Source organism: Sylvia atricapilla, chromosome 1, assembly GCF_009819655.1.
Source record: "Sylvia atricapilla isolate bSylAtr1 chromosome 1, bSylAtr1.pri, whole genome shotgun sequence".
Classification (NCBI taxonomy): Eukaryota; Metazoa; Chordata; class Aves; order Passeriformes; family Sylviidae; genus Sylvia; species Sylvia atricapilla.
The window spans coordinates 91176398-91200070 of NC_089140.1; the positions used below are offsets into that span (position 1 = coordinate 91176398).

Sequence of the window (23673 nt, forward strand, 5' to 3'; positions counted from 1 at the left end):
ATTCTGGAAGCAATCTCTGTCCACATGGATGACAAGAAGGGGTTCAGGAGTAGTCAAGCAGGATTCACTAAAAGTTAATCATGCTTGACCAACCTGATTGACTTCTATGATGAAACAACATTCCTGAATGGATGAGAGGAGAGCAGTGGGTCTTTTCTACCTCTACTTCAGCAAGACTTTGGACACTGTTTCTTGCAACATCCTAGTTGCAGCATAGGCCAACTCAGGAAGCGTGGGCTGGTTGAGTGGAATCTGAGAACTGACTGAATGGCAGGTCCCCGAGGGTTTGTGATCAGTGGCACAGGGTCTAGTTGGAGGCCTGTCACAAGTGGTGTCCCCCAAGGTTCAGCACTGGGCCCAGTACTGTTTAAATTGTTCATCAGTGACTTGGCTGAAGGGGCAGGTGCTTCCTCAGAAAAGTAACAGATGACACAAAGTTGGCAGGATTGTCTGATACCCCAGAGGGCTGTGCAGCCCTTCAGAGGTACCTTGACAGGTTGGAGAGATTGGAAGAGAGGAACCTTCTGAAATTCAGTTGTTTTATTCTAACGGCTTTAAAGCAGACAGTCCTGTATTAAAAGAACTGTTAGGCTTCTAATTTATTTATCACTAGCTCTTTATTCTTGGAAGTCCACAAACATAGAGGGGAAAATCCCACCATATTCTCCCTGTCTTTTTCGCCTCTGCATCATGCATTGGTCTTGTATATAAGCTAATGTTTGAATGTCTGTGGCCTTAGTATTGTATTGCAGTACAGGCTCATTACATACCTACTTTTGAACTTGTTAATCACATGTGTTCTCTCTTTCTCAGTTAGAGTCTTAAACAGAATTGTCTCATATACTCTCTGGACAATATTCGTAATCTTAAGGAATATGCGTAGTATCGTTCTCTTCCTGAACTTCAGCATTGAGTCCAAACTCAGATCCATTTCAACTTATTTGCATTTCCAATGTAGCAGATGCACTGACAGATTTGTTCCAGCAAATCCCTTGGCTGCCTTGTTTTAGTGGGCATTTTTTTTTGGTACCTCTAGGTCTTCCTCTTTCATATGTCTAAGGTGCTAAAGGGTTCTTACATTGTTGGCTGTTGTTTCTCCAGTATGGTGCCAGAGCTTGTGCATTGCCCCTTATGGCTCTTTTTTGGAGGATGGGAAAATTCTTTTTTGGAAAAAGTAGGATGATCCATATTTGTCTTTAGCTCATTGCATCTGAGGCAAAAAAGATCTGCATGCACTCCTTTGAAAATGCTTCTTGGGACCTTGTCTTTTTTTTTTTTTTTTTTTTTTTTTTAGTACTTTAAAAATCCGGGTAACTTAAAAGCTTTGAGAAGCTGTTTCTCCTCTTTTCCAGAGTTTTCTGTCTTATGAATTAATTTGGTACTCACTTTAGGTTTGAAACTCGGCACTGCTGTTGAGTAATGAAATTATGAATTGCGGTGTAAAGGCTTGTGTTGTAACTTGTATGGAGGGACGCGAACCTCATCCTGAACTCAGAAGAGTTTACATCCTGTACAGCAGAGAAACTCTGCTGTGGATCATATGCTGTAACTGCTGTGGGTCTGGAAGCATGTGGTGCTGCCTGGGTACAGAGTTGCACCTCCATAGTTCCAGTTAGTCACTGGCTGAGTGACTCTTCTCCCTGAGGTTCTGTAGGTACTGCAGGTTAACTTGTGAGCTCCTGGTTTGCGTTAAGCAGCTTGTGCTCCGTGCAAATTCTTTTTCTGGCAGAAGCTCAGCTGTTACTAAGCCTACACTTGGTGCTCTGTGCCCCTAAAGGAGCCTGATTGTTTCACTTTGATTTAAGCAGAAGAGTTAATCTTAGGGGATTGTAACTAGATGTAGAAAAGGTGATTATTTCAAAGTATCCATTGTATTTCTTGGTTGATGTGGTTGCAGGTTTCCTTTTAATGAGACTAGTTTTTAATTGACAACTTTTAGTCATTGAAGCTAGGTCATTGTGAAACACTTAAAGAGAAATAGATAATCATTTACAGTTGTGGTTTATAAGGTATCCTAGGGAGCCCAGGAGTATCTTAGAATAATTTAAAGTGGTAAATTAAATTGTTGTGTTACATTAAAAATTAATAATGTTACTATCACTAATTATATTCTGTTTCACAAGGAAAATTACACTTGAACATTTTATCACGAGCGACAGCACTATCATGACACAGCTGTGGTTTCAGGCTTTTTTTCTGTGAACTCTTGGATAGTAAAATTGGCTTTAAGCTTGGCTACTGCTTTATAATGTTCAATACCTTAGTCTTTTATGTGATTAATGAGTCAGACTAACATTTCAAGTGGCTGAAGGAAGATGCTTTTTACTGACATAGCTGAAAATCAATTCTCTTTTTCAGTGGTATCTTTCATATTTTTGAGATCTGATTAATGACTTTTCTGCAGATTAAATTAATTTTTGTAGTTCTCCAGTAGAATAAGTATTAAATCAAAACTGCCTCTCTGTGATCCTGCACAAGAAGAATTAGAGCAGCTTTCTTGCTATTCAGCATTGTTAACAGATGGTTTTAGACAGATTAAGTAGGGAAATCCCCAAAGGATGATTTATGAATTAATGATTGCAAACAACTCTGATTATAGTTTAGTAAAACTGTTGTGTGGTACTATGAGCCTGTGGCTTTCTGCATGGATTTATTTTATGTTTCTTAATTCATTAGAAAAGCATAACCCTTGCTAGATAGAACCTTAAAGTCGATTTTTTACTTACTGAGCTGTACTGCATATCATTAATAGCCTTGTTTAAAGCTAATGGGGTAAATGAGAGGTGATATAGACTCTAGAGCAAATTTACAACTGTTACTCTAATTTAGATGCTGAATTGGATTATTTCTTAGTTGTATGCCTAAAATGAATTCTCAGATGATAACTCCTAAGCACAAATTGCAAAGGTAATTTATGAGCAAATCCCAAAGTTCTTTCGGATATGCGTAGAATAAGAAATTGTGCTGTTGCTTTTGTCTTACAGAAACATGTTTTTATGAAACAGAATGAATATGAAACAGAATGAATATAACAATTTGGAACCACACAAATGCCATTTTCAAATAAAAATAAAGCAAAGTTGTTCTGTAGTAACATAATCTTTTCAGCATGGGGATTGTGATAGTATTTTTGTTTGTTTGTTTATTCACAGGAAAAAAAAATGTTACCATGCAGAAGGATAATATTGTTCAACGTTGCAAGCACTTAACAAGTAGGAGTTAGATCGGTGCATGGAGTGTTCCCGTTTAATTATCAAAGATTCTGTGTTGTATTTCTGAGTTACATTTAAATATTCTTAAATTTTCCGACTGAATGAGTTTTTATTGCCCTGGAGCTCTTTAATGAAGCAATCAAAAGAACATACAGGCACTTTAGCATAAATAAGATAATAGTTCCTGGATTATATGAAGGGTTTTTTTGTTTTGCACTCCTGTAGGTGGATAGTTGTTGGATTTGCATAGCCTTTTCCAAAGCAGTCATACTTCTCAGTTAATCCTTAGAGCAAGTCTGTGCTTTTCAAAATGGAATACCAGGTGTTGCTCTGAAGTGGGATGTCAAAATGCTGCTCAGGAAGCCTTCTCTGAAAGACACTGCAGGAGCTCTTCTGTTGGGAACACGCAATGTCAGAAGGATTGAATAGCTGGTATTCATGGCAGGGAAGCCACCTGCTTTTGAACTAACAAGGAACATTTTCTACATCTTCAGGAGCTGCTCCCACTTCAAATAGAAAGAATTCTTAGTTGCAGGTGAAACAAGTGTCTTGTCCCTGCTACATCCTTTATTAGAATGTTTGAGTTTTTAGTTCCACAACAGTGGTGTTTTGGGGTTTTTTTTTTAATAAGCAGCTCAGAGCTGGCTCAGGCATTGTTTGCACAAGCAGTACAAAATGAGGTACATTAACAACAGCAAGTTAGGGGGAAAAGCCAGAATTATTGTTTGCCAGTCTCTGGTTTTGAGGTTACCTGATTATGTTAGTAAATTGAGTTATTTCTGAGACTTGCATCTCTCTGGTGCTGAAAACATGTCTGCATCTGTTTTGACCACTTCTGAGGAACTTCCCTCTGAGCTGGATTTTCTTAGGCTTAATCCTGCCCAGATTTTCTAGGTGTGGAATGAAAAGCAGGAATTGCTTTGTTTATAAAATCTGTCTTCTTGGTTAAGAGATATTGAAGGTCAACAAGAGGGGAAGAAAGTGTACTGCCTTGTATGCCTTGAAACCCAATTATTTGATTTGCAGGCTTATGCTCATCTTTCCTAGTGAGGTAGTTGTGCATTTCAAGCTTCAAGACAGCAGTTGAGTTAGAAAGCCAGTTTTACTTCTGAACACATTTTGTAACAGGTAAATGCATATTTTATGGTGTCCAGTGTGCTTGTTGAGGCACATATTGTATTATCAGAAGAAGTTAGTTTTTCAAACATGGTCCAACTTATCTTTGCCAGCTCATGTCAAGTTCCTCAAAGGTACAAATTTTGGTGCCAGCTCAGTCTCTGAACTTGCATATATCTCTTAGAAAAGAGAAGAAGGGTTGAACTTTAATTGTCTGAAAATGATGATCTTTTTCATGGTCACTCATTGCTATAGAAATTCTGAAGATGCCTTTTTTGGGTGAAAGATGGGGCAATCCTCTGACTTGTACAGCGTGTGGCAATAAGACTAAACAAAGTATCTTTGATGATTGGTTAAACCTCACTGAGGATTTTCCAGTGATTGGTCTCCTCTTCCATGTGCAGAAACAAGAGGATAGCAGCAGTGCAGGTTGGTTTTTGTGTACTTTCCTGCTTCACCTCTGCAGATCAGTAGGGATCCCTGGTTTTAAGGAATCTGTGAAAAGAGAACAATAAAAAGAAAGCATATTTCTCCTCTACAGTAGGGTCATTAATGACATCATTAAAGTAATTCAGTCCTCTACATAATATCAAGAATCCACAGGCTGCAAGAATAGTGAGCTGTGATCATTCCTTTTTTTTTTCCCCTCTGATACTCCTTTTCATAATTAAAAAAAAAAGGGGGGGGGGAGGGGAAGTCCTGAAGTTTTCAGAGTTTTGTTTCTTTGAAAAAAACAAACAAACAAAACAAAACAACCCAAAAAACCAAACAGAGAAAACCTACCATGTAAATCTCCAAACCCAAAACAACCCGCACTGGAAGAAATAATTTGATGTCGTCAAGTTGCTGCACTGCATTTGAACAAGTGCATCTATGTCACATTTTAGCTAATAATTTTCTCCATGGTTTTGGTTTGGAACTTGAAGTTAAAAAGTTCCTTGGTTTTCTCGAAATGCATTCAGCACAAAGAAAGGATATTCACTACTACAGTACAGTCTTGCTCTGAGTTGAATCCTTTCTTTTGATCTCTTAGGAATTCCAAGAATGTCTAACTAAAGTACATAGCAATAGTACTAATAATCTGAGGTGCGTATTTGAATTTGAAGTTCAAATGTGTACTCTTCTCTTTCCTGGTGAAATTTACAAAGAATAGATTTTGAAGTGTAGATGTGAAGGAGGTCAAGAGGACTTTCACCCCTTCCAGATAATATTTCTATCTGCTGAAGCTATTGTGCTTGTGAGAAGTGCACCATTAGGTATTGTGGTGTTTTAAAATTGAGCGTACAGTTTGCAGTTAGCCAGTTGGAAATCTGGTAGCAAGTGCACTATAGCTCCTGTCGCGTTTGCTTGTTTAACTCTCATGATCTTTTCTAGGCAGGCATGTGGAGGACTTTGGGATATAAGATACTGGGTTAGGTACCCCAGTGATCTGAGCTGGTAGGGCTGTTCTTGTGTTGCTTGTCAGCCCCTGCTTGTCACTGCAGGTCATGGATTGTTCCTCCTTTTCAGAGGTGGCTTACCAGTTTGTCAGACACTCCGTGTGAAAGATTGCCTGAGGCTGTGCTAAGCGTGTCAGCATTTGCCCACAGATAAGTGAACCAGCCTGCAGGTTGTTAAAGTTGTTTATTTAATTTACTTCCCTGAAGGTTTTTATAAAAGATGTGTATAAAACCAATGAGAAGATACTTTGAAAAAGCCTCCAGGTAAAGGTAAAAATACAACAGTTTCAATGCCACAAGTGCTCAGTACTCAGCAGTTTTGGATATGCAGTGCATTTGTACTGCTCTTCTAGACACCAGTCCAGAGGGACTATGAGGAAAATTCATAAATAGGGGGTAGCTGGCTTACATCACTTCATGGAAAGCTGTCTCAAAAGTATTGACTCAGCATCCTGAACGATGTGTTGAGGTTTGTGTGACTTCTGCAAGAAGAGTTGATTGCCCCTTTGCATAATAACACGTAGAAGAAAGTGTTCTGGTTCAATAGTCCATAAAGCAAGGGGCAATTGTCTGAAATCACGTTCTCAGCATAAAAAAAATAAAAATATGGGTTCTTACAGTTAAGTAGTGCATTAGTAGTTAGTGCAGATGAATTTCATTTTGGCTAGTCTTTTCCAGCCTTGGAAAACTTTCAAAGTTTTGTTTCTGCAAAGTTTATTTGTTGAATTTTTCTACAAAAGTAAATATGAATAGAAAGATACAAATTTTCTGATTCTGAAAATCCACAAAATAGCTGAACTTTAAAACAATATTTTAGTGCTTGAAATTGTGCAAAATGCTTAAGATTTCCATTAGTGCCTGGACAGGCATTTAATCTTAACAGACTTTTGTTTTCTAGGACAGGTAAGCAGGTAGTCCTTGTTCGCTTCCTAAGATGCCTGAGGCTCATCTTGTGATAAGTCTCTGTGGCAGTTCTGCTTGTAGCCCTTATGGACAGGATGTCAAATGCCAGCTGCTGCTTCTCGGCTCTCTGTGACACATGGCTGTATTCTGTAGCAGGTGTGGGTGTTGGAACAGCGTGTGCTGCTGTCTGCCTAAATGAGTCTGAACACCTGATCGTCCTCAAGGAGTATGCAAGACCTAATGGGAATGCCTAAGATGTAATATTAGAAGTTCCTCTCTGCCCCCAAACTCGAGATGGACTATTGAAAGTACAAAATGAAAGTACAGACAATGTGGGAATGACCTTTTTGATGAAGATTTCTATGTATTGTATTAAATGTAGCTAAATTTACCTTACAGCACTCTTGTAGGGGTTTGTAACTTTTTTCCCAGTATGTAGCACTATTACATTTTCCTAGCAAAGACTATTCATTCCTGGTATTACTTTTTTTTTTTTTTTTTTTTTTTTTTTAAGAAACAAATTTTCTACCATTATAAAGTTAATGGAAGGTAGAAAGCAGAAAATACACTAAATGGAAGAGGAGCTGTTACTCTGAGGTAGCTAATCCTCATCGCATAGAGATAACATCTTGAATTTTTTCTAGCAGGAAAGCTGATCAATTTAGAATTAAAGAATCAACAGCCTGGGTTGGAAGGGACATTAAAGGTGATCTAGTTCCAATAACTCCTGCCAAGGGTAGGGACACCTTCCAGTAGATCAGGTTGCTCACAGCCCCATCCAGCCTGGCCTCAGCACTCCCAGAGATAGGGCATCCACTTCTCCGGGCAACCTGTTACACTACCTCACCTCCTGAGAATAAAGATTTTTTTGGTGATATCTAATCTAAACAGATTCTCTTGCAGTTTGAAGCCATTCCCCCTTCTGTTGTCACCACATGCTCTTGGTAATAGACCCTCTCCATCTTTCCTTTAGGCTCCTGTCATGCACTGAAGGCCACAGTGAGATCACTCAAAACCTTCACTTTTCCAGGGCAAATATGAGTCTGTTTGGTTTGCGTGACAAGGTTTTGGTACTGGGGAGGCTACAGGGGTGGCTTCTGTGAGAAGCTGCCAGAAGCTTCCCCCATGTCTGACAGGGCCAGTGTCGGAAGGCTGCAAGATGAACCCAGTGGCCAAGGCTGAGCCAGTCAGGGATGGTGGCAGTGCTTCTGGGATAATGTATTTAAGGGCAGGGAAAAGGTATTCTGCAGGAACAGCTGCAGCCAGAGAACAGAGGAGTGATAATATGAGACAACCAATTCTGCAGACACCGAAGTTGGTGCTCCAGTTGCAGGACTAGAGATTCCCTTGCAGACCTTGGTGATGCAGTTGTCCCCCTGCAGCCCATGCAGGTTCGTGGGGATGCAGAGATCACTGCTGGAGCAGGTAGATGTCTGAAGGAGTCTGTGACCCTGTAGGAAGCCTGTGCTGGAGTGGCTCCTTGCAGCACCTGTGGCCTCATGGAGGTGAACTGATGTTGGAGCAGGTTTCCTGGCAGGACTTAGGATCTCAAGGAGCATCCATGCTGGGGCAACCTGTTCCTGAAGGACTGGAGTCCATTGGAAGGGCCCATGCTGGAGCAGTTAGTAAAGAACTGCAGCCTGTGGGAAGGACATTTGTGAGAAGGTCATGGAGGAGTCTTCCATGGAAGAGACCTCATGTGGGAGCAGGGGAAGGAAACTTCTTGCTGGGGAGGAAGCAGCAGCAGAAACGGCATGTGAGGAACTGATCACAGCCCCCATTCCCCGTGTCCTTGTGCTGCTGGGGGAAAGGACGTAGAGAATCAGGAATAAAGGCCAAGTGGGAGGGGTAGAGGGAGGGTATTTTTATGACTTGTTTTACCTCTTACAATCCTACTCTGATTTGATTAGTCATAAATTCATTTAATTTCCCCAAGCAGAGGCTATTTAGGCCATGGTAGCTGGTGAGTGATCTCTCTGTTTCTTATCTCAGCCCACAAGCCTTTTATTGTATTTTCTCTCCCTTTTCCTACTGAGGAGGGGAATGATAGAGTGGCTTTGGTGAGCACCTTGCATCCAGACAGGATCAACCCACCACACAAGAGGCAGTAACAAATACTACTCTTGAGAGTCTAAATCATCCTGTGTACTTCCCTGGGAGAGGTGGGCAAATTGTCTTCCAACATGGCTTGTCAGTTTAACTCTTGTGTTTGTGGCAGGGACTGTGAAATAGTTATGTTTCCTCTGGTTTTATTTATAGATGTCTATAAATACTTCCTGAAACCCAGTCTCTTTAAGTATCGCTTAATTCTGTCATGCAGGACTTAATTACACTGACAATAAATAGACATTAGAATATTTTTAGCTAAGTGTGCTGTCATGATGCTTCCTGAGCATGAAGCATATAATGACTTAAATGTCAGTATCTGAAGGCCCTCAAAAAGATCTGAAAACAGCTGCTCAAAAATTGCCACAACTGAGCTTGTTTCCTTAAATATGAAGTACATCTTGATACATTATGGCTATATCTGTTAGTTTTGGTAAAGTTCTTGAGAAAAGGCCATTATTTTTCTGTGGTTTCTCATAACAAATGACAAAAGATTGTAGCTGACAGATTCTTGAGACACTCCTTAAACTGGTTGTCTCAAATCTCAGACAAACATTCCATGGAAATAGTGTGAGAGCTCACATTAATCAGAGGGTGAGTACCATCAAAAGGACTGTTTCCTTTCTAGGACCTGATCAGTAAATCCTTAAGTAAACAGCGTGTAACGTATTGCTCTTGTTCAAAGAGACTTGCAGGTAATTTTTTCAGCTCCCAACTCCTGTCCAAACATCACTGATGGTAACTGGGAAATACATGATCAGAATATAACAGATTAAATATTTGGGAGGTGTTAAACTTGAGGGGGGTCTTAGGTGATGTTCTTGCACTTGCCGGGTTTTCTTTATTTAAAAAACATTTAAAACACGGTAGTAGTTCTAGTCTGGTTCCAACTAGATGGACTGCAGGGGAAAAGCAATTTCTTGTAATCTGAAACATCTTAAATATAGCAAGTTTTACTAGTTCAGCTTTTTATAGGTTCTTTAGGGTTTCTTTGGTTGGTTGTTGGGGAGAAAATTCCTTGTTAAGTTTCTTCTGTGCCTTTCCTTTTCTCCATTTAACTTGTCCAAATTTTTATCTCAATTTTTTATCTTTGTTTTAAATGTTGTTTAAAAGGCAGGAGAAAACCCTTTGCTTATTCATTATCTTAGAAGTCTTTCTTATTGGCGTTTTAATGCTCACTGCTGTATTTGTGTTCTGAGGCAATTACTATTGAGTGCTGGACTGGTTAAATAATCTTTGCTCTGCTTGTGAGCATCACAGTTTCCTTCAGTTTGTCACTTAATGTACTAGTGAAATTCCTCTCCTTGCTAAGATCTTGTTTTTTTAACCCTGACTGTAATTACAAGCTTAATTAAGTTTTGAAAAGAATCCTGAACTGCAGTTGCCATTGTCCCTGCTTTTTTAAGATTTATTTGACGTGGAGGATGTACCTGTCACTCTTAACACTCTGTGAGGGAATGAGAAGGCTTAATTCTGAAAAATGTCTTTCTCGCTGGTTGTAGAGCAGTGTTTTCTAGAAGCCCATCTTGTATCTAAACAGCTTTCCTCCTGACTTTGACATTATTACATTTGGTTTATGTGTAACTCATGTTTCTAGAAACAAACCCAGCCCTTCTTTAACTAATCTAGTTTTCATATCTTGCTTTCTTTTATCATGACCTACCTGTTTCAGGGCTGTTCATTACTTAGTTTTTTTTATAAGAAACATCTTATGCAAATGTGATATCAATATAGGCTACATTTGCTATATAATACTGATCACACTTGAAAGAGGTGTTACATGAAGCTGTTTGCTGTGATGTTTCAAACTCCTTGACCAACTTCTGTTTTGGTTCTCTCATAATGGTTGCTTTTAACTGTCAATCCATACAGTTTTTTGACTTACCTGAAAAGAAAAAATAATGAAGCTCAAGCAACTTCCTCCATTCCAGCGTTTAAAGATAGTTACTTAGTGGCCCTAAGTTAGCAAGTCTGAGAAAAGATTGTATTACACAGCCAGGAGTTCATTACTCCAGGAGGTATTTGCAAATGCTCCACTGCTGTGTATAACCATAGGTTGAGTTTAATGTTCATATACAAGCTACTCTAGTGGGTGTCTAGAGTAGATCATAGAATCAGAGAATGGTTTGAGTTAAAAGGGGCCTTTCAGGACCATCTAGTTCTACCCTCCTGCCATGGGCAGGGATACCTTCCGCTAGACCAGATTGCTTAAAGACTCACCAAAGCCCCAGGTGGTTCAAACTCTTGGAATTCTTGAGCTTCCGCAGCTCAGGAAAATTGTTCCAGTCCCTCATCACCTTCATGGTAAAAAATTCCTTTTTAAGTCCAATCAGAATGTGCCCTCTTTTAGTTTAAAACTGTCAACTTCTCTACTTCACTACACGCCTTGGTAAAAAGTATTTCCTAGTCTTCTTCTAAGTCACCTTAATTTGTTAAAGGGCTACTCTAAGGTCTCCCAGGAGCCTTCTGCAGGCTGAACCACCCCAGCTCTCTCAGCCTGTCTTCACAGGAGAGGCACTTCATCCCTCTGATCATCTTCATGGCCCTCCTCTGAGCTGTCTTCAACAGATCCATGTCCTTCTTCAGCTGGGGACCCCAGACCTGTACACCCCTCTCCAAGTGGGGTCTCACCCAGAGCAGAGCAGAGGGGCAGAATCCCCTCCCTCAGCCTGCTGGCCACACTGCTTTTGATGTGGCCCAGGATACCAGCACATTGTTGACTCATGTCCAATTTTTCTTGCACCAGTACCTCCAAGTAATTTTCTGCTGGGCTGTTCTCAATCCATTCATCCCCCAGCCTGCATTGGTATCAGGGATTGTCCCAGCCCCAGTGCAAGACCTTGTGTTTAGCCTTGTTGAAGTTCATGAGGTCAAGATTACACTGGTGATAGACCTGGCAAAACAGCTGCTTGTTCTTGCTTAACCCTGGCAGGGGAAGTAGAGGGGTTGTTTTTTCCTGCAAAAACTGTGATGCCCTCTGATGAGAATGCCAGAGAAATGACAGAAATGTAAAAGGCACTCGTGTTCCTGAGAGTGTTTTGTAAGACTTTAATAAAGCAATTTAAGCTGTGATATCTTCATGATTTTTATTATTTGCATACTTCTGCAGTAACATGGGAATTAAAATAAATGCCCTTGATGACTTGTAAGAGACAGTGGGATTCCTTTCACTCTGCAGTGTTATTTGCATATGCATTTTTTTCAGGGTTATGCAGAACATGTTTAAACTTCTACTGGTGTAAAATGCTGTGGGAGGTAAACTTGCAGCCAGTATGTAAACTTACAGTTTGTTTTAGGCCGGTGTTATTTTATATATGCTTCTGAGAAGCCAATAACTGTATCAGTCTAATATCAACCCAGTGTTGGGTTGCTGTTTGCTTAAAAAGCAGTTGAAGAAACAAAGTTGTGACCCTCTATCAGTTTAGTTTTCTTCAGCATTTGGACTAATGCTCTCAGTTGGCTTGCTAGCCATGCCTATTTAAGAATTCAGCAGTTGGCACTGTTAGATTAGCTGCTGACAGGTATTCTTTAATTCTGTATACCTGAAGTACCTACAATCCAAGAGCTCAGGAGAGCTGCATAGTGCAGTTGTTTTTACCATGAATTTCATGTTGGTCTGAAATTCTATTCAAGTGATGGTACTTTGAAGAATGCCATTCCTCATCTAAAACAAATTTGAAGATGTTCAGATGTTTCCTCAGTTTAGTCTCTATGAAGACTCTTTTCATCATAAGAAGATCTTTTCACTGGAAAGGCATCTGGGGTTCATAGGCTTTGAAGTTGAAGTTTGGTGATCCAGGAGACTCTTACAGTGACAGATTTGTTCTGTGAACTGTAGAAAGAGGCCTTCCATTAGACCTCATGGCTTAGATACAAATTAGAAAAATAGGGTGTATGTAAGACAGCAGTGGGCAGACAATGCATTTCTGTACTGGTGTTTTATACCAGAACAAAATATTCTTCCATTCTCATAGCAGTTCTTCCACAGGGCAGCACTGTTCTTAAGTTGTTTGGCTTTTTTATTTTTCTTGTGTGTGCAAAGCGCTCTATGAAGTGTTGATATTTCCCACTGCAAAGACTTTAATACTGGAAACTTGGCTAAAACAGCTCCTGGCACTGAAAACCAGCCTCAGCAAGGTGCTAAACTACACTCTTTTTTTTTTTTTTTTTTTTTTCCCCAGAAAGACGACTCAGTGATACCTGAAGGGTAAATCTTGGATATTGATCAAATCATGAAGCAGAACAGTTTCTACACTGCTTCCTACTATGTCCTTGAATCTGTAGTGAGCATTACAGGTACACCTTGAATGCTCCTGTCCCACCACAGGCTTGACTGGTAGAGGAATGAGTGAATGATGATTTGTTTTTTTGAGGAGCAGCAAAGACATCTCTGATCAAGCTAATGTAGCTGAGATGTTCAGACACTTACATGTAGTTCTGAGATTCTCTAAACAGACATCTCTGAGCTCCTGGGGATGAGGCTTACAGTGGAGTTCTGTGAGCATTTTAAATGATACTCCTGCTGAAAGGAGCGGTTCTGCCTGTCTTTCTCTCCTCAGGCTGTACTGTTTCCCTTTTGCCACCAAAAATATTCATGAAGCTATGCAATGAACCAGACTGGGGTCCTGATTATGGGGAAAATTAAAACAAGCATCACATTCTCCACAACTGAGGTTTAACCCACATCAGATAAATTTATTGCCAGTGTGAGAGTGGAAGACAAGGGCAGGCTGGACTATTTTTGTTGGGTTTTTATGCTGGTTTAGGTTGTTTGAAACTACAAAGTTTAATTTCTCTCCTGCTTCTCACTGGAAAAGAGTTGTAGCAAAAAATGTAAAGCTCATGTTTGTAATGCAGTTTGTAGTTAGTTAATTGTGAGTGGCAGGATTGCATACTGTTCTTATATTTACCAAATGCCTTGGTTGAGAAGCTGCTTCTGCAATCTTGCCTTTCTCCTCTGAGGGGAAAGGATCTCTTCGTTTCCTCATGTTTGGTGTTTTGGACAAATCTTCAGTCTCCTGCAGCCAGTGTGCATCTGACCTCCAGTCTGTGTGATCTGAGAGGGAATGTATAGCCCTTTGCAGTGGGCAGAAAAGCCAAGTCAGGAGGTCAAAATAGGAATGTCGTCCCAAATTGTCTTACTGATGACTTGTATCTAAATGGCAACCTGTCTTTAAATTCTGGAAAACATATTTAAGTTATGAGTATAGTGGATATTTTAATGGGGGAACGGCTGTGTGTGTAGTGTAAAAGGCAGCTTATTTTTATACAGCAAATGGGAGTGGAATAAAAATAAAAATCCCTCTTTTCGTTTAAGATAAACGGAGCAGATGAGCAACCCTAATTACACTTCAATTTTTTTCATTCTTTGAGAAGTTAAACGATACCTCATGACACAGCACAAAGCTACATTTTATTAGTGAAGTACTGTAAAAATCTACTAGTGAGTTCAATTCCAAACTTGCCTTTAGTATTAAAGTTAAAATGCTCAAATAAACGATTCTTGTTATTTGCAGATAACGACTCTTATTAACCACAAGGATAAACCGAAGCGCTCCGACAAGACTCTGCAGGCAATCCAGCGCGTGGGCCAAGCCGTTAACCTGGCGGTCGGGAGGTTTGTTACGGTGGGCGAAGCCATCGCCAACGAAAACCATGAGCTGAAGGAGGAAATGAGCGTTGCCTGCATTGAGGCAAGGAGAGCAGGTTTGTAGATACTCACAAAGTTGTACTTGTGCCATTTCTGGCACGCTGTCTTTAGTGTCAGGCATAATGTAAAAACTTTATTATTTAATTGCTTAACCTTCCTCTGCTCGTTCATTCAAGGCCTGATCTGTTACCTGATTTTGTCACTTACTTAAATTACTGTCATCTTACGAATAGGGAATGGAATTGCGTGTTGGCTTTGATTTTTATAGGATCATTTGCCGCTAGGAATTACCTGACTGCTCTTTTTTTATGATGTTACTGCAGACAAAGAACAGAGTGTTGGGAATATAAGTTTAGGGTTTATTGCTGCCAAGTTAAAACATTGGAGTATTTTAAGTTATTGGAGTGTTATGCTACTGAGGTCATTGCATTCCAAATCTCAGTGTCTGAATGAAGGTCAGTGTCAACCCATATTTCATCAGGAACTCCGTAAGATGACTCACATCAGTCATCTGATGACTCCCCTCAGTAGAATGAAAATCATATTGTGCTTGTCTTTTTGCTGGATTCAAGTTTAGTTGCAAACTCGCTGTGTGTGTGAATTGAATGTGAAGTATGGATAATTGAGTTGCCTGCTGTCACTCTCCTTCCCCCAGAAGACTCTGTCTAGGCAAATAGGGGTTGCATTCTTTGATGCTGTAAGAGAATGTCAATGTCATGCTGGAAACTACTTTCCTAGATACTAAATACTATTCCTTGCATAATACTTCAGTGGCCCTCAGTAAATGCATATTCTTAGATCTGCAGTAAAGGCTTCAAGATGGCATCTAGTAGAATGTTCCTTTAGTTGTTAATGAGGTTTTGTTTTTTCTTTCAAATACTTTTGGTTGATGGGAAATTCTACTTGCAGCTTTCCCAGTTTGAGCAGGTGGATGAACCTGCAAGTGTGACAGACATTCTGCTTGCTGTGGCTTCAGGGAGACAGTCTTGAGGTTCTGTTGTGGGGACAAATAAATGACCCTTGAACAACTTTTCAACACTAATGTCTTGATTACTGCAGGATGGAGCAGTGTTCTACTCCAAGATGTGGGTGACTGTACTTGAAACTGATGTGTTACGTTAAAAAGGGTGCCTGGGTGGGTGTTTGTTTTTTATCTTTGAAATGACCTCAGAGTCCTGCAAAACTTGTCTTTGCTGTCTTAGAAATTGGGCATGGTGCTGTAAGAAATCCTCTGAAAATCCCTCAACAATGAGTCACAATGCCTAGAAACATGCTGCTGATGAATGATTATCCAGAATAGTCCTTCAAATCACAAGAACAAACTTTAGACTGAAAATTCCTAGTTGCTCCAGTAAACTTGGCTGCAAACAGAAATGTCCTAATTTAAAAAACATTCCATTTGTTATGTGAAGCATGTGTTTTCTCTTCAGAGATCCAAGTAAAATGCTGACAAGCCAAAATTGCCAGAGTTCACATCGATAATCTCAGCTGCTGGAAGAGCAGTGCAGTCTGAATCTCTGTTTCTTGACTTGCCAGTTATGCTGTGGTTAAATACTTTTTTTCTCCCTATCACTGTATGCAGGAGGAGCTCAGAACCTAAAAATAGTCTGTGGTACTTTATCACAGCAAAAGGCTATAGTTCTTTTGCATTGTAAGTTTTATTTCCTGTTATGCAGTGATAGCCTCGGTCTAGAGGAGTGAAGATATGGGCTGTTTACATTTCTGTCAGCCTCACGTTTACTTTGGCATGGCTCAGTTGTTCCCTGCATTTGAGATCTGACGGCTTACATGGGAAATCCAGTACAGCCAGCAAACGTTTGCTCCTGGTTATTTGTTTGATGGAGAGGGTTTTGTACCAATATTATCTCTGGGGACTCTTCAGTGCTGGAGAAAGTAACATAGTCCTTTTAGCAGATGATAAATTCTTATGGATAAATGTCACCTGAACTCAGTTTCTGACCATGGTTACTCAAGTGCCATTTTTGATAACTTTGGTGTTCCCAAGCAAGCAAAAAAAATTATGACCAAGAATATTGACCCATATTAAGGAACCCTAGGTTCTGAGGGCGTAGGCAGGAGGAAGCCTTTGCTCTTTAAGCCAGGATTCTGGTAGAGCTGTTCATACTTCTTTTTAGCCAATAAATTAGATTGTGTCTCAGAAATGGAGATTTTGTTAGGCATAAGAGATAGATTTCAACGCAAAAGGATTTAGAACATTAAGCATCTCAATTTCTGAGAAAAGTAGGGAGTCTTTAAATCAATTGCGTATCCTGCAGAGGCTTTGAAGGATGACAGATGTTGTATCTGTCTTGAAGGGTATAATCAGTGATCTGAAGTGTTTCAGACTTGTTATGACTGTTTCCTTGTGATAAACCTTGTAATTTGATTGACTCAAAATAGAATCCTAAAACACTGCAGAGGGTCATGTAGCAGATTTTGCATAACATTATTCTTGCACTGTATCAATGTTTATAATGACAGTATAGTAGTGGAATGTTACTTAAAGAAGCATATTTTAGATGTCCATCTGTGCCTTTTGTTTTTTGTCTTTTTTTTTTTTCCTATAAGTAGGAAAGAGTGGCTAATTTAAAAGAGAAAGCACATGTCAGAAATAAGTGTCATAGCTTTTCCAGTATTCTCCTCCAGTTGACTACATAGCCCTAAAGGAAGACATAGAGTAAAATAAAAGCAATAAATAGCTCTCTCCTATTTTTGCCTTGGGTTTTGGTACAGAGAGGGCTAAATTAAGAGGTCTGAAAAATGGAAATTTAAATGGATAAATGGAATCACAGAATAACTGAAGTTGTAAGGGACGTTTTAATTCCCAAGAGCACAGATCATGCAATTTCTTGTACACTTCTCATTTCTTACTTCTTTCCTGTGCCCTTACTCAAGGGTGTTTGACCACCTTTGCTGTGGTGAAAGTATTTTCTTTCATCTTGTTCCTTGCTTCTTGTTCCATCATCACACATACTGGGATCACTCTGTTTGTGTCTCTCCATACCTGCCCACTCCAGGGATAGATGTAGGGCACAGAAAGCTCTGCCACTAGCTTGCTCTTCTTGGGGCAGAATAAACTTCCCCCCTTCAAGCTCTCCCCTTAACGTCGCTGGCTCCACCATGTCTGCTGAGCTGCTGAGGAACCCAGAAGTGGACATGATACTCCAAATGGTGCCTCACAAATGCCAAAAGGAAGGGAAGAATCAGCCTTTAATGCAGCCTTTGAGGTGCAGCTGGCCATTATTGCTGACTCCTGTTCAATTCTTGGTTGGCCCCTCATGTCTTTTCCCACAAATATTCCTTGTTGACGTCTGATCTCAGCATGTGATCAGGGCTGAGTGGTGTTACCCTGGCACAGATGTGGTATTTACTGCCCTTGTTGGACTTCACAGATTTTCTATCAGACCATTTTTTTCAGCCTGTTCCTCTGTCTAGCAGCCCTGCCCTCTGCAGTACTAGAGACTCACTCACTTTATTATTGTTCACACACTTGCTGAACATGCTGAGTCGTTATCCAGGGAATAGTTTGGATGACTCCTGTCAGTCTCAGAGGAACACTGCTGGAAGTTGACTGCCGCATGGACTTTGTACCTGTTATCAGCATCCCCAAGCCCAACAGTCAGGTTCATTTTCTGCCCACCTTTTTGTTCACTTAGTTCATATCCCTTGATGAAGTTACAAGGGGACTGTGGGAGATCATGCCAGGGGCCATGCTGAAGCTGTGAAGCACAGAATCCATTACTTCCTTTTATGAAAACGGTGTCATCTCATCATAGAAGGCATTCAGATCAATAAGGGACTGTTCAGCCTGGCAGGTCTGTGCTGGCTCCTCTTGATTGCCTTTTTCTGCTTAATGTTGTAATGTCTTCCAAGATTATTTTAGTGGTAATCCTGGAGGCTGATGTGAGGCTAACTAGCCCACAATTGCCTGAATTTTTCCTGTTAACCTTCTTTGAGATGGATGTGACAGTTGTCTTTCTATCATTGGAAATATCACCCAATTGTCATAATCTCTCAGTCATGATAGGAGAATTACAGTGACATTGAACTGTTTCTTCAACATGCTCAGATGTTTTATGGGCTGATGTACACCCAGCTGGGTGCAGCTTCCCTAGCTCCGTCTTTTTACCCTAACAGGTCTTGTTCCTCATAGCTTACTCCCAGGGTAACTCCTGTTCCTGTAGTTGCAGTTCTATAGGCAGAAAAGGAAGCCTTTGTTCTGTTACCAGAAGTCTTGAGTTTCTGTGGCTGTCTGGAGCTTTTGACAAGCAGATGTTGCAGGTGCTTCAGTGTTCTCTGATAACTCTTTGTATGACTAGCTGCTTCACCTATGACTGGATTCATCCTCAAATCCCATAGCATAAGAAATGGGATAATGGTGTGCATCCTTTCTTGATTACCAAAAGAACTTTGCATCAGTTTTAATTGTTCTACAGCATTTTATGTTGGCACAGATATTGTGAGGTCAAAGAAATAGATAAATCTGCTGACAAAGGTGGACAAGCAGAGACTGGTGTGAAGTGAAATGGAGGAAACTGTGGGGAAGACAATGTCCAGTGTGTTTTACTGTCAGATGATCTCCTTACCAACTGGAGATTTGTCCTACAGCTTTATGGGAGGGCATCTGGCTGTCCCTCACTCTTTGAATTGTAGCTGTATTTTTATAACTTCTCTTGCTTCTATCCATTTCCAGGGCCTTCAGCTGTGGAACTCACTGTCTCAGACTGCAGTATAGTACAGTATATTGGAGTGAGTCTCTGATTATTTGGAGCATGCCTTTTGTGACCTGGCCTAGTGCCAGCAAATGTACTGCAAGTTCCTTTCCATACTGCAATACTATTTTGGCACCTTAAGAACACAAAGGATTACGATTATCAGGGGAGAGAAGCACTATGAAATGTGGAGCTCTGCTTTGAAAGACTGTCAGGCCTTCCTTGTTCTATAGCGTGTGCCCTATAGTGTGGAGTACCAGAATAATGCAGGTTCTTCAAATGAGAACACTGGTTTTATCAGGCTTTTGCAGTATTTTGCCTGCTTAAGTGAATTACCTTCGCTGAGGTTTTGAAGATGAGTCATAGGGAATTTGATCAAATCTCCTAGATTTTGTCTTTAAGGACAATCTATAAGGTCAGCTGTAGGTTGATCATCCTGTCTTGCATGCTAACAAAAATTGTGTCCCAGAGCTTGTGTGAGCTCCGTCTCCCAGCAGCCCTTCTCTGGTTACAGACTAGCAAATTGCTCTGCTTTCCTGTATTGCACTACTGTCTAGAGTACTCCAGAAGATTCAGTTGGATGAGGTCTGTATTTCTTTCTCAGATAAGGAAATCCATTAGCTGCAGTGGATTTAGAGTTTTTTACGTGCATAGAAAATAAAAATTTGGTCAATTTAGCCTATTTAACTAAATGCAAGTGGAATAAAAACAGTGATGAACCGACAATCAGCACTTCTTTGCCTTTTTTTCCTCTCCTCTCTCTGAGAGTGCCCTGTTTAGTGACTTTGAATGTATAGTCTCACTATAATGCTTTAGTTCTCCAAGTTGTAAAGTTACTGTTTGGAATCTCTTTATTATTCATGCCTGGAGACTTCTACAGGATTAGAAAACCCATAAATTATGAGAATGCTAATTGAAATGTGGAAAGTGGAGGAGAATTTGTAGTTCTTTCTTCCTTGTTGCATCCCACTCTTTCAGTGGATTGATACTGCAGGTGTGGACAGTGGTTTGACTTTTGCTATTAAAATCAGAAAAATGCCTCCCATGAGTGTTTTCTCCCTCCACACTCCCTAATTCTGCCCATCACTGTCCCCTCAAATAGCTGTAGATTACTGTAAGAAAATTAGTGTATGTCACAAATGGAGGAATAAGGTAGTAGTGAATAGTAATCCACATTTAAATATGGAGAGGGTGCCACCAACAGTCAGTCGAAGGAAGTGAAGTGAAATAAAAAGAGTTGTCTGAAATTGTCTTATCCCTCAAAGGTAAAAGTTAAGAATGCTTAATAGCCCAGTATCTTTCTATTAAGTATGGAAAGGCACTTTTTTTTTTTTTTTTTTTTTTTTTTTGTCTTCTAGGTGAAACAATTGCACAGCTCACAGATGTGGCAAGCTTGGATCATCCGGAATCTGATAGCCACATAACAATCTTTACTGACAAAACGGGTGTGGTAAAAGCTGCAAGGTTGTTGCTTTCTTCTGTCACAAAGGTGCTGGTGTTAGCAGACAGAATTGTTATTAAGCAAATTATAACTTCCAGGAACAAGGTATTGTACCTTCTTTTCTGTTTTGTTTAACTGATACAGTGCAAAAGAGTGGTGGTAAATGTGATACTGTCATTGTTTCTCTAGAGGAATTATAAAATAAGGAGATAAAAATGAGTGTTTTGCACCTGTTTACCTACCAGTCATGTCACCTACATTGCTTTATTCACTTATTATGCTGGATGAGATGCTGTGTTACTGCTTATTTAACTTTAAGTTTGCTGTGAGGTGAAAAGTATGTCTGTTGGTAAAATGGCCAATAAATCTGCTTGCTAATGACAGGATGTTTGTACTGTCAGGATCAAGAGAAGGAGAGTATTATGGCATCTAAGCGAAAAGATGTGAGAAATGCACATAAAAGTCTGTGCCAGTGAAGTGAGGTTTACCGATTAAAAGGTTTTCTGCAATTTAACTTAGGTCTTAACTTAGGATGAAACAACTTGGTTGGTTTAAATAATGTATGAAGGCCCATTAAAGCTCAAATGTAATCTATTTCATGCAGTGCAGACTTCACGTCTTGCCTGTAGGGTATTCTTCCATTTTTTTCTTCACAATGTGCTAAAACAAAAATAGAAAAATCCTGTGTCTGAAAAATGAGAACCTGATAAGGCCTGGAGTTTTCCATTAATTTTGAGTTTGTAATCCGGAGCAGTGCCCCTCTTGCCACTTTTAACTCCTCATGCTGTCTCTATTCTTTCATCTCAGTTTACTTTCCAGACCTCCTGGTCTCTGTTTTGCAGCACCTAGATCCAAGACACTTAGTTCAGTCCAGGATTCAAAACTAAGGAAATTACCTGCTTTTCTCTGGTGTTGGACTTGGCAGCACTGATCTGCTGTCTTTGTGCTCATTTCTTCTCCCAGTGGCTGATTTAGTTGGCAGCAGTTTTACCAATATCAGTTTGCTGAAATTCCTTGCAACTTTGGTCTTTTCTTCCTCTGAAGACCAGAATGGTGCATTTAATACCTTCTGCTGCTTTTCTGCTGTCATCTGCAGCCATGCAGTAAATCCTAATTAATTTGCCTTTCCAAAAGTGGTGGGGTTTAGGCTGTGGAGCAGCTGTGCAAATGCATGTATCATCAAAGGATAAGGAGGGATATAGCCTTTCAGGAGCAGACTAGGCTTCTGATAATTTTAAATATATATGAAAATATTGTCATATATACACCGATGTGAATATAGTAAGCATAGGTGCAGCATTTAATTTTGAAAGCATTTCAAGCAATCTTGTAATCCAGAGTAGGTGTATCTGACTCTGACTGCCATAGGCACAGAATCCTAAAATATCCTGAGTTGGAAAGGACCCAAGTCCGACTCCTGGCCCCCAAGAGTCACACCATGTGTCCAAGAGCACTGTCCAAACTTGAACTCTGTCAGGCTGGTGCTGTGACCACTGCCCTGGGGAGCCTGTTCCAGTGTCCAACCTGGGTATCCATCCTCTGCATGAAGAACCTTTTCCTGATACCCAATCTAAACTTCCCCAGATAAAACTTCAGGCCATTCCCTCAGGTCCTTTTCACTGGTCCTATCACAGAGAAGAGATCAGTGTCTGCCCCTTCCCTTCCCCTCACAAGGAAGTTGTGACTGCAATGAGGTCTTCCCTCAGTCTCCTCCAGACCAAGTGACCTCAGCTCCTCCTCACGTGGCTTCCCCTCAAGGCCCTTCACTATCTTTGTTGTCCTCCTCTGGACACTCTCTAGTGACTTAATATCCCTCTTACCCCAGAACTGCCCCCAGCACTGGAGGTGAGGCAGGGCAGGACAATCCCCTCCCTTGCCCGGTTGGCAGTGCTGTGCCTGATAGCCCCCAGGACACAGCTAGTCTTTGTTATCTCCGGGGTTTTACTGTATTCTCCTTTCTGTGCATAGTACACATGTTTAGGAAAGTCTCATTTTGTCTGTGGTACTAGTAGAGCAATTCACATCTCTGGGACCAGATTAAACAAATGATGGTGCCTTATACAGGCCTAATATTTATATATGCCCTAATTTTTGTACACTCTTGAAAAGTGTGTCAGATGCTACTATGCTGGATAGCAATGAGGTTCTTCCTGTAGGAGACACTGCGATAGAGGGATAATGTGGACAGGGGTTTAAGAAGTGCGCACAAATACTGAGACAGTGTAGTATAATGTGGCAAAGAGGATGGAAAAGTAGGAAGAGCATCATGAGTACTGCCAACTGGAGAAGATTCTGGCTTCTTGAAATGCGTCACTGTTCCAGAAGATCTCAGCTCCATTTTTATCTTAGAGACTGAATGCCCAATGTTAAACTTCTATTGCTCTTTTTTTTTTTTTTTTTTCCCTGCCTATTTCTGAACACCTTTTTTTTCCCATTCTCACAGCCTTCTTCATGTGAAAAAGGAGTCAATCAAGGCCAAAGGATAGAAAAACAGATGAGTGGTTGGACATCCAATCCCTCAGACAAATGAAGTGATTGAGATCTTCCAGAATGGTGATCTGTTCTGGAATGCAACCTCTGGCTGATGGTCCCCAGTGATCCTGTTCCTGCTTCCCCATTCTTTGCACCATATATGCTGTCCTTGTGTTCTTGGATTGCATACATTTTCTTCCATTCCTGCCCACATCTTTCCTACCTTACAAAATCAGTTTCACTGTCCGTCAGACTTAGTCTGCATCAGTGAGCTTAAGGTTTTGCTCCACTCACTGTCACCAGTCAGGTTAGGAGAGCCAGAACAATAAGCAGGGAAGTGACAGATAGTGGGGGAGTTGCTGCACTGTTCATTTTGGATCAAAATATGGATGTGCCCTGAAGTGATGTCAGCCTACACTGCTGTCTGTGAGGCAACATTCATCCTGCAGCAGTAGCTGTGCAATACCTAGTGCTAATTTAGATGTTAATAAGAGCTTAAAGCCTTGCATTCTTTACATTTTTTTAGCCTTTTAATTAAAAATGTATGTCTTCATTACTATTTGCATGCTTCTTGTTGAAAAAGTTTTAAAACAAAAAATTGTGAGGTCGTCACAGGTATTTT

At 40.4% G+C, this 23673-nt stretch overlaps 1 protein-coding gene across 1 annotated transcript in view; it reads left to right on the forward strand.

Moving 5' to 3' along the window:
• The window catches only part of CTNNAL1 (catenin alpha like 1), a 57077-nt gene that overhangs the window by 7043 nt on the left and 26361 nt on the right, over positions 1 to 23673 (forward strand). Inside the window, exons 2-3 of the mRNA XM_066327658.1 lie at positions 14293 to 14482; positions 20497 to 20684. Coding sequence (XP_066183755.1) covers positions 14293 to 14482; positions 20497 to 20684 — 378 coding nt within the window. The remainder of the gene's footprint in view (positions 1 to 14292; positions 14483 to 20496; positions 20685 to 23673) is intronic.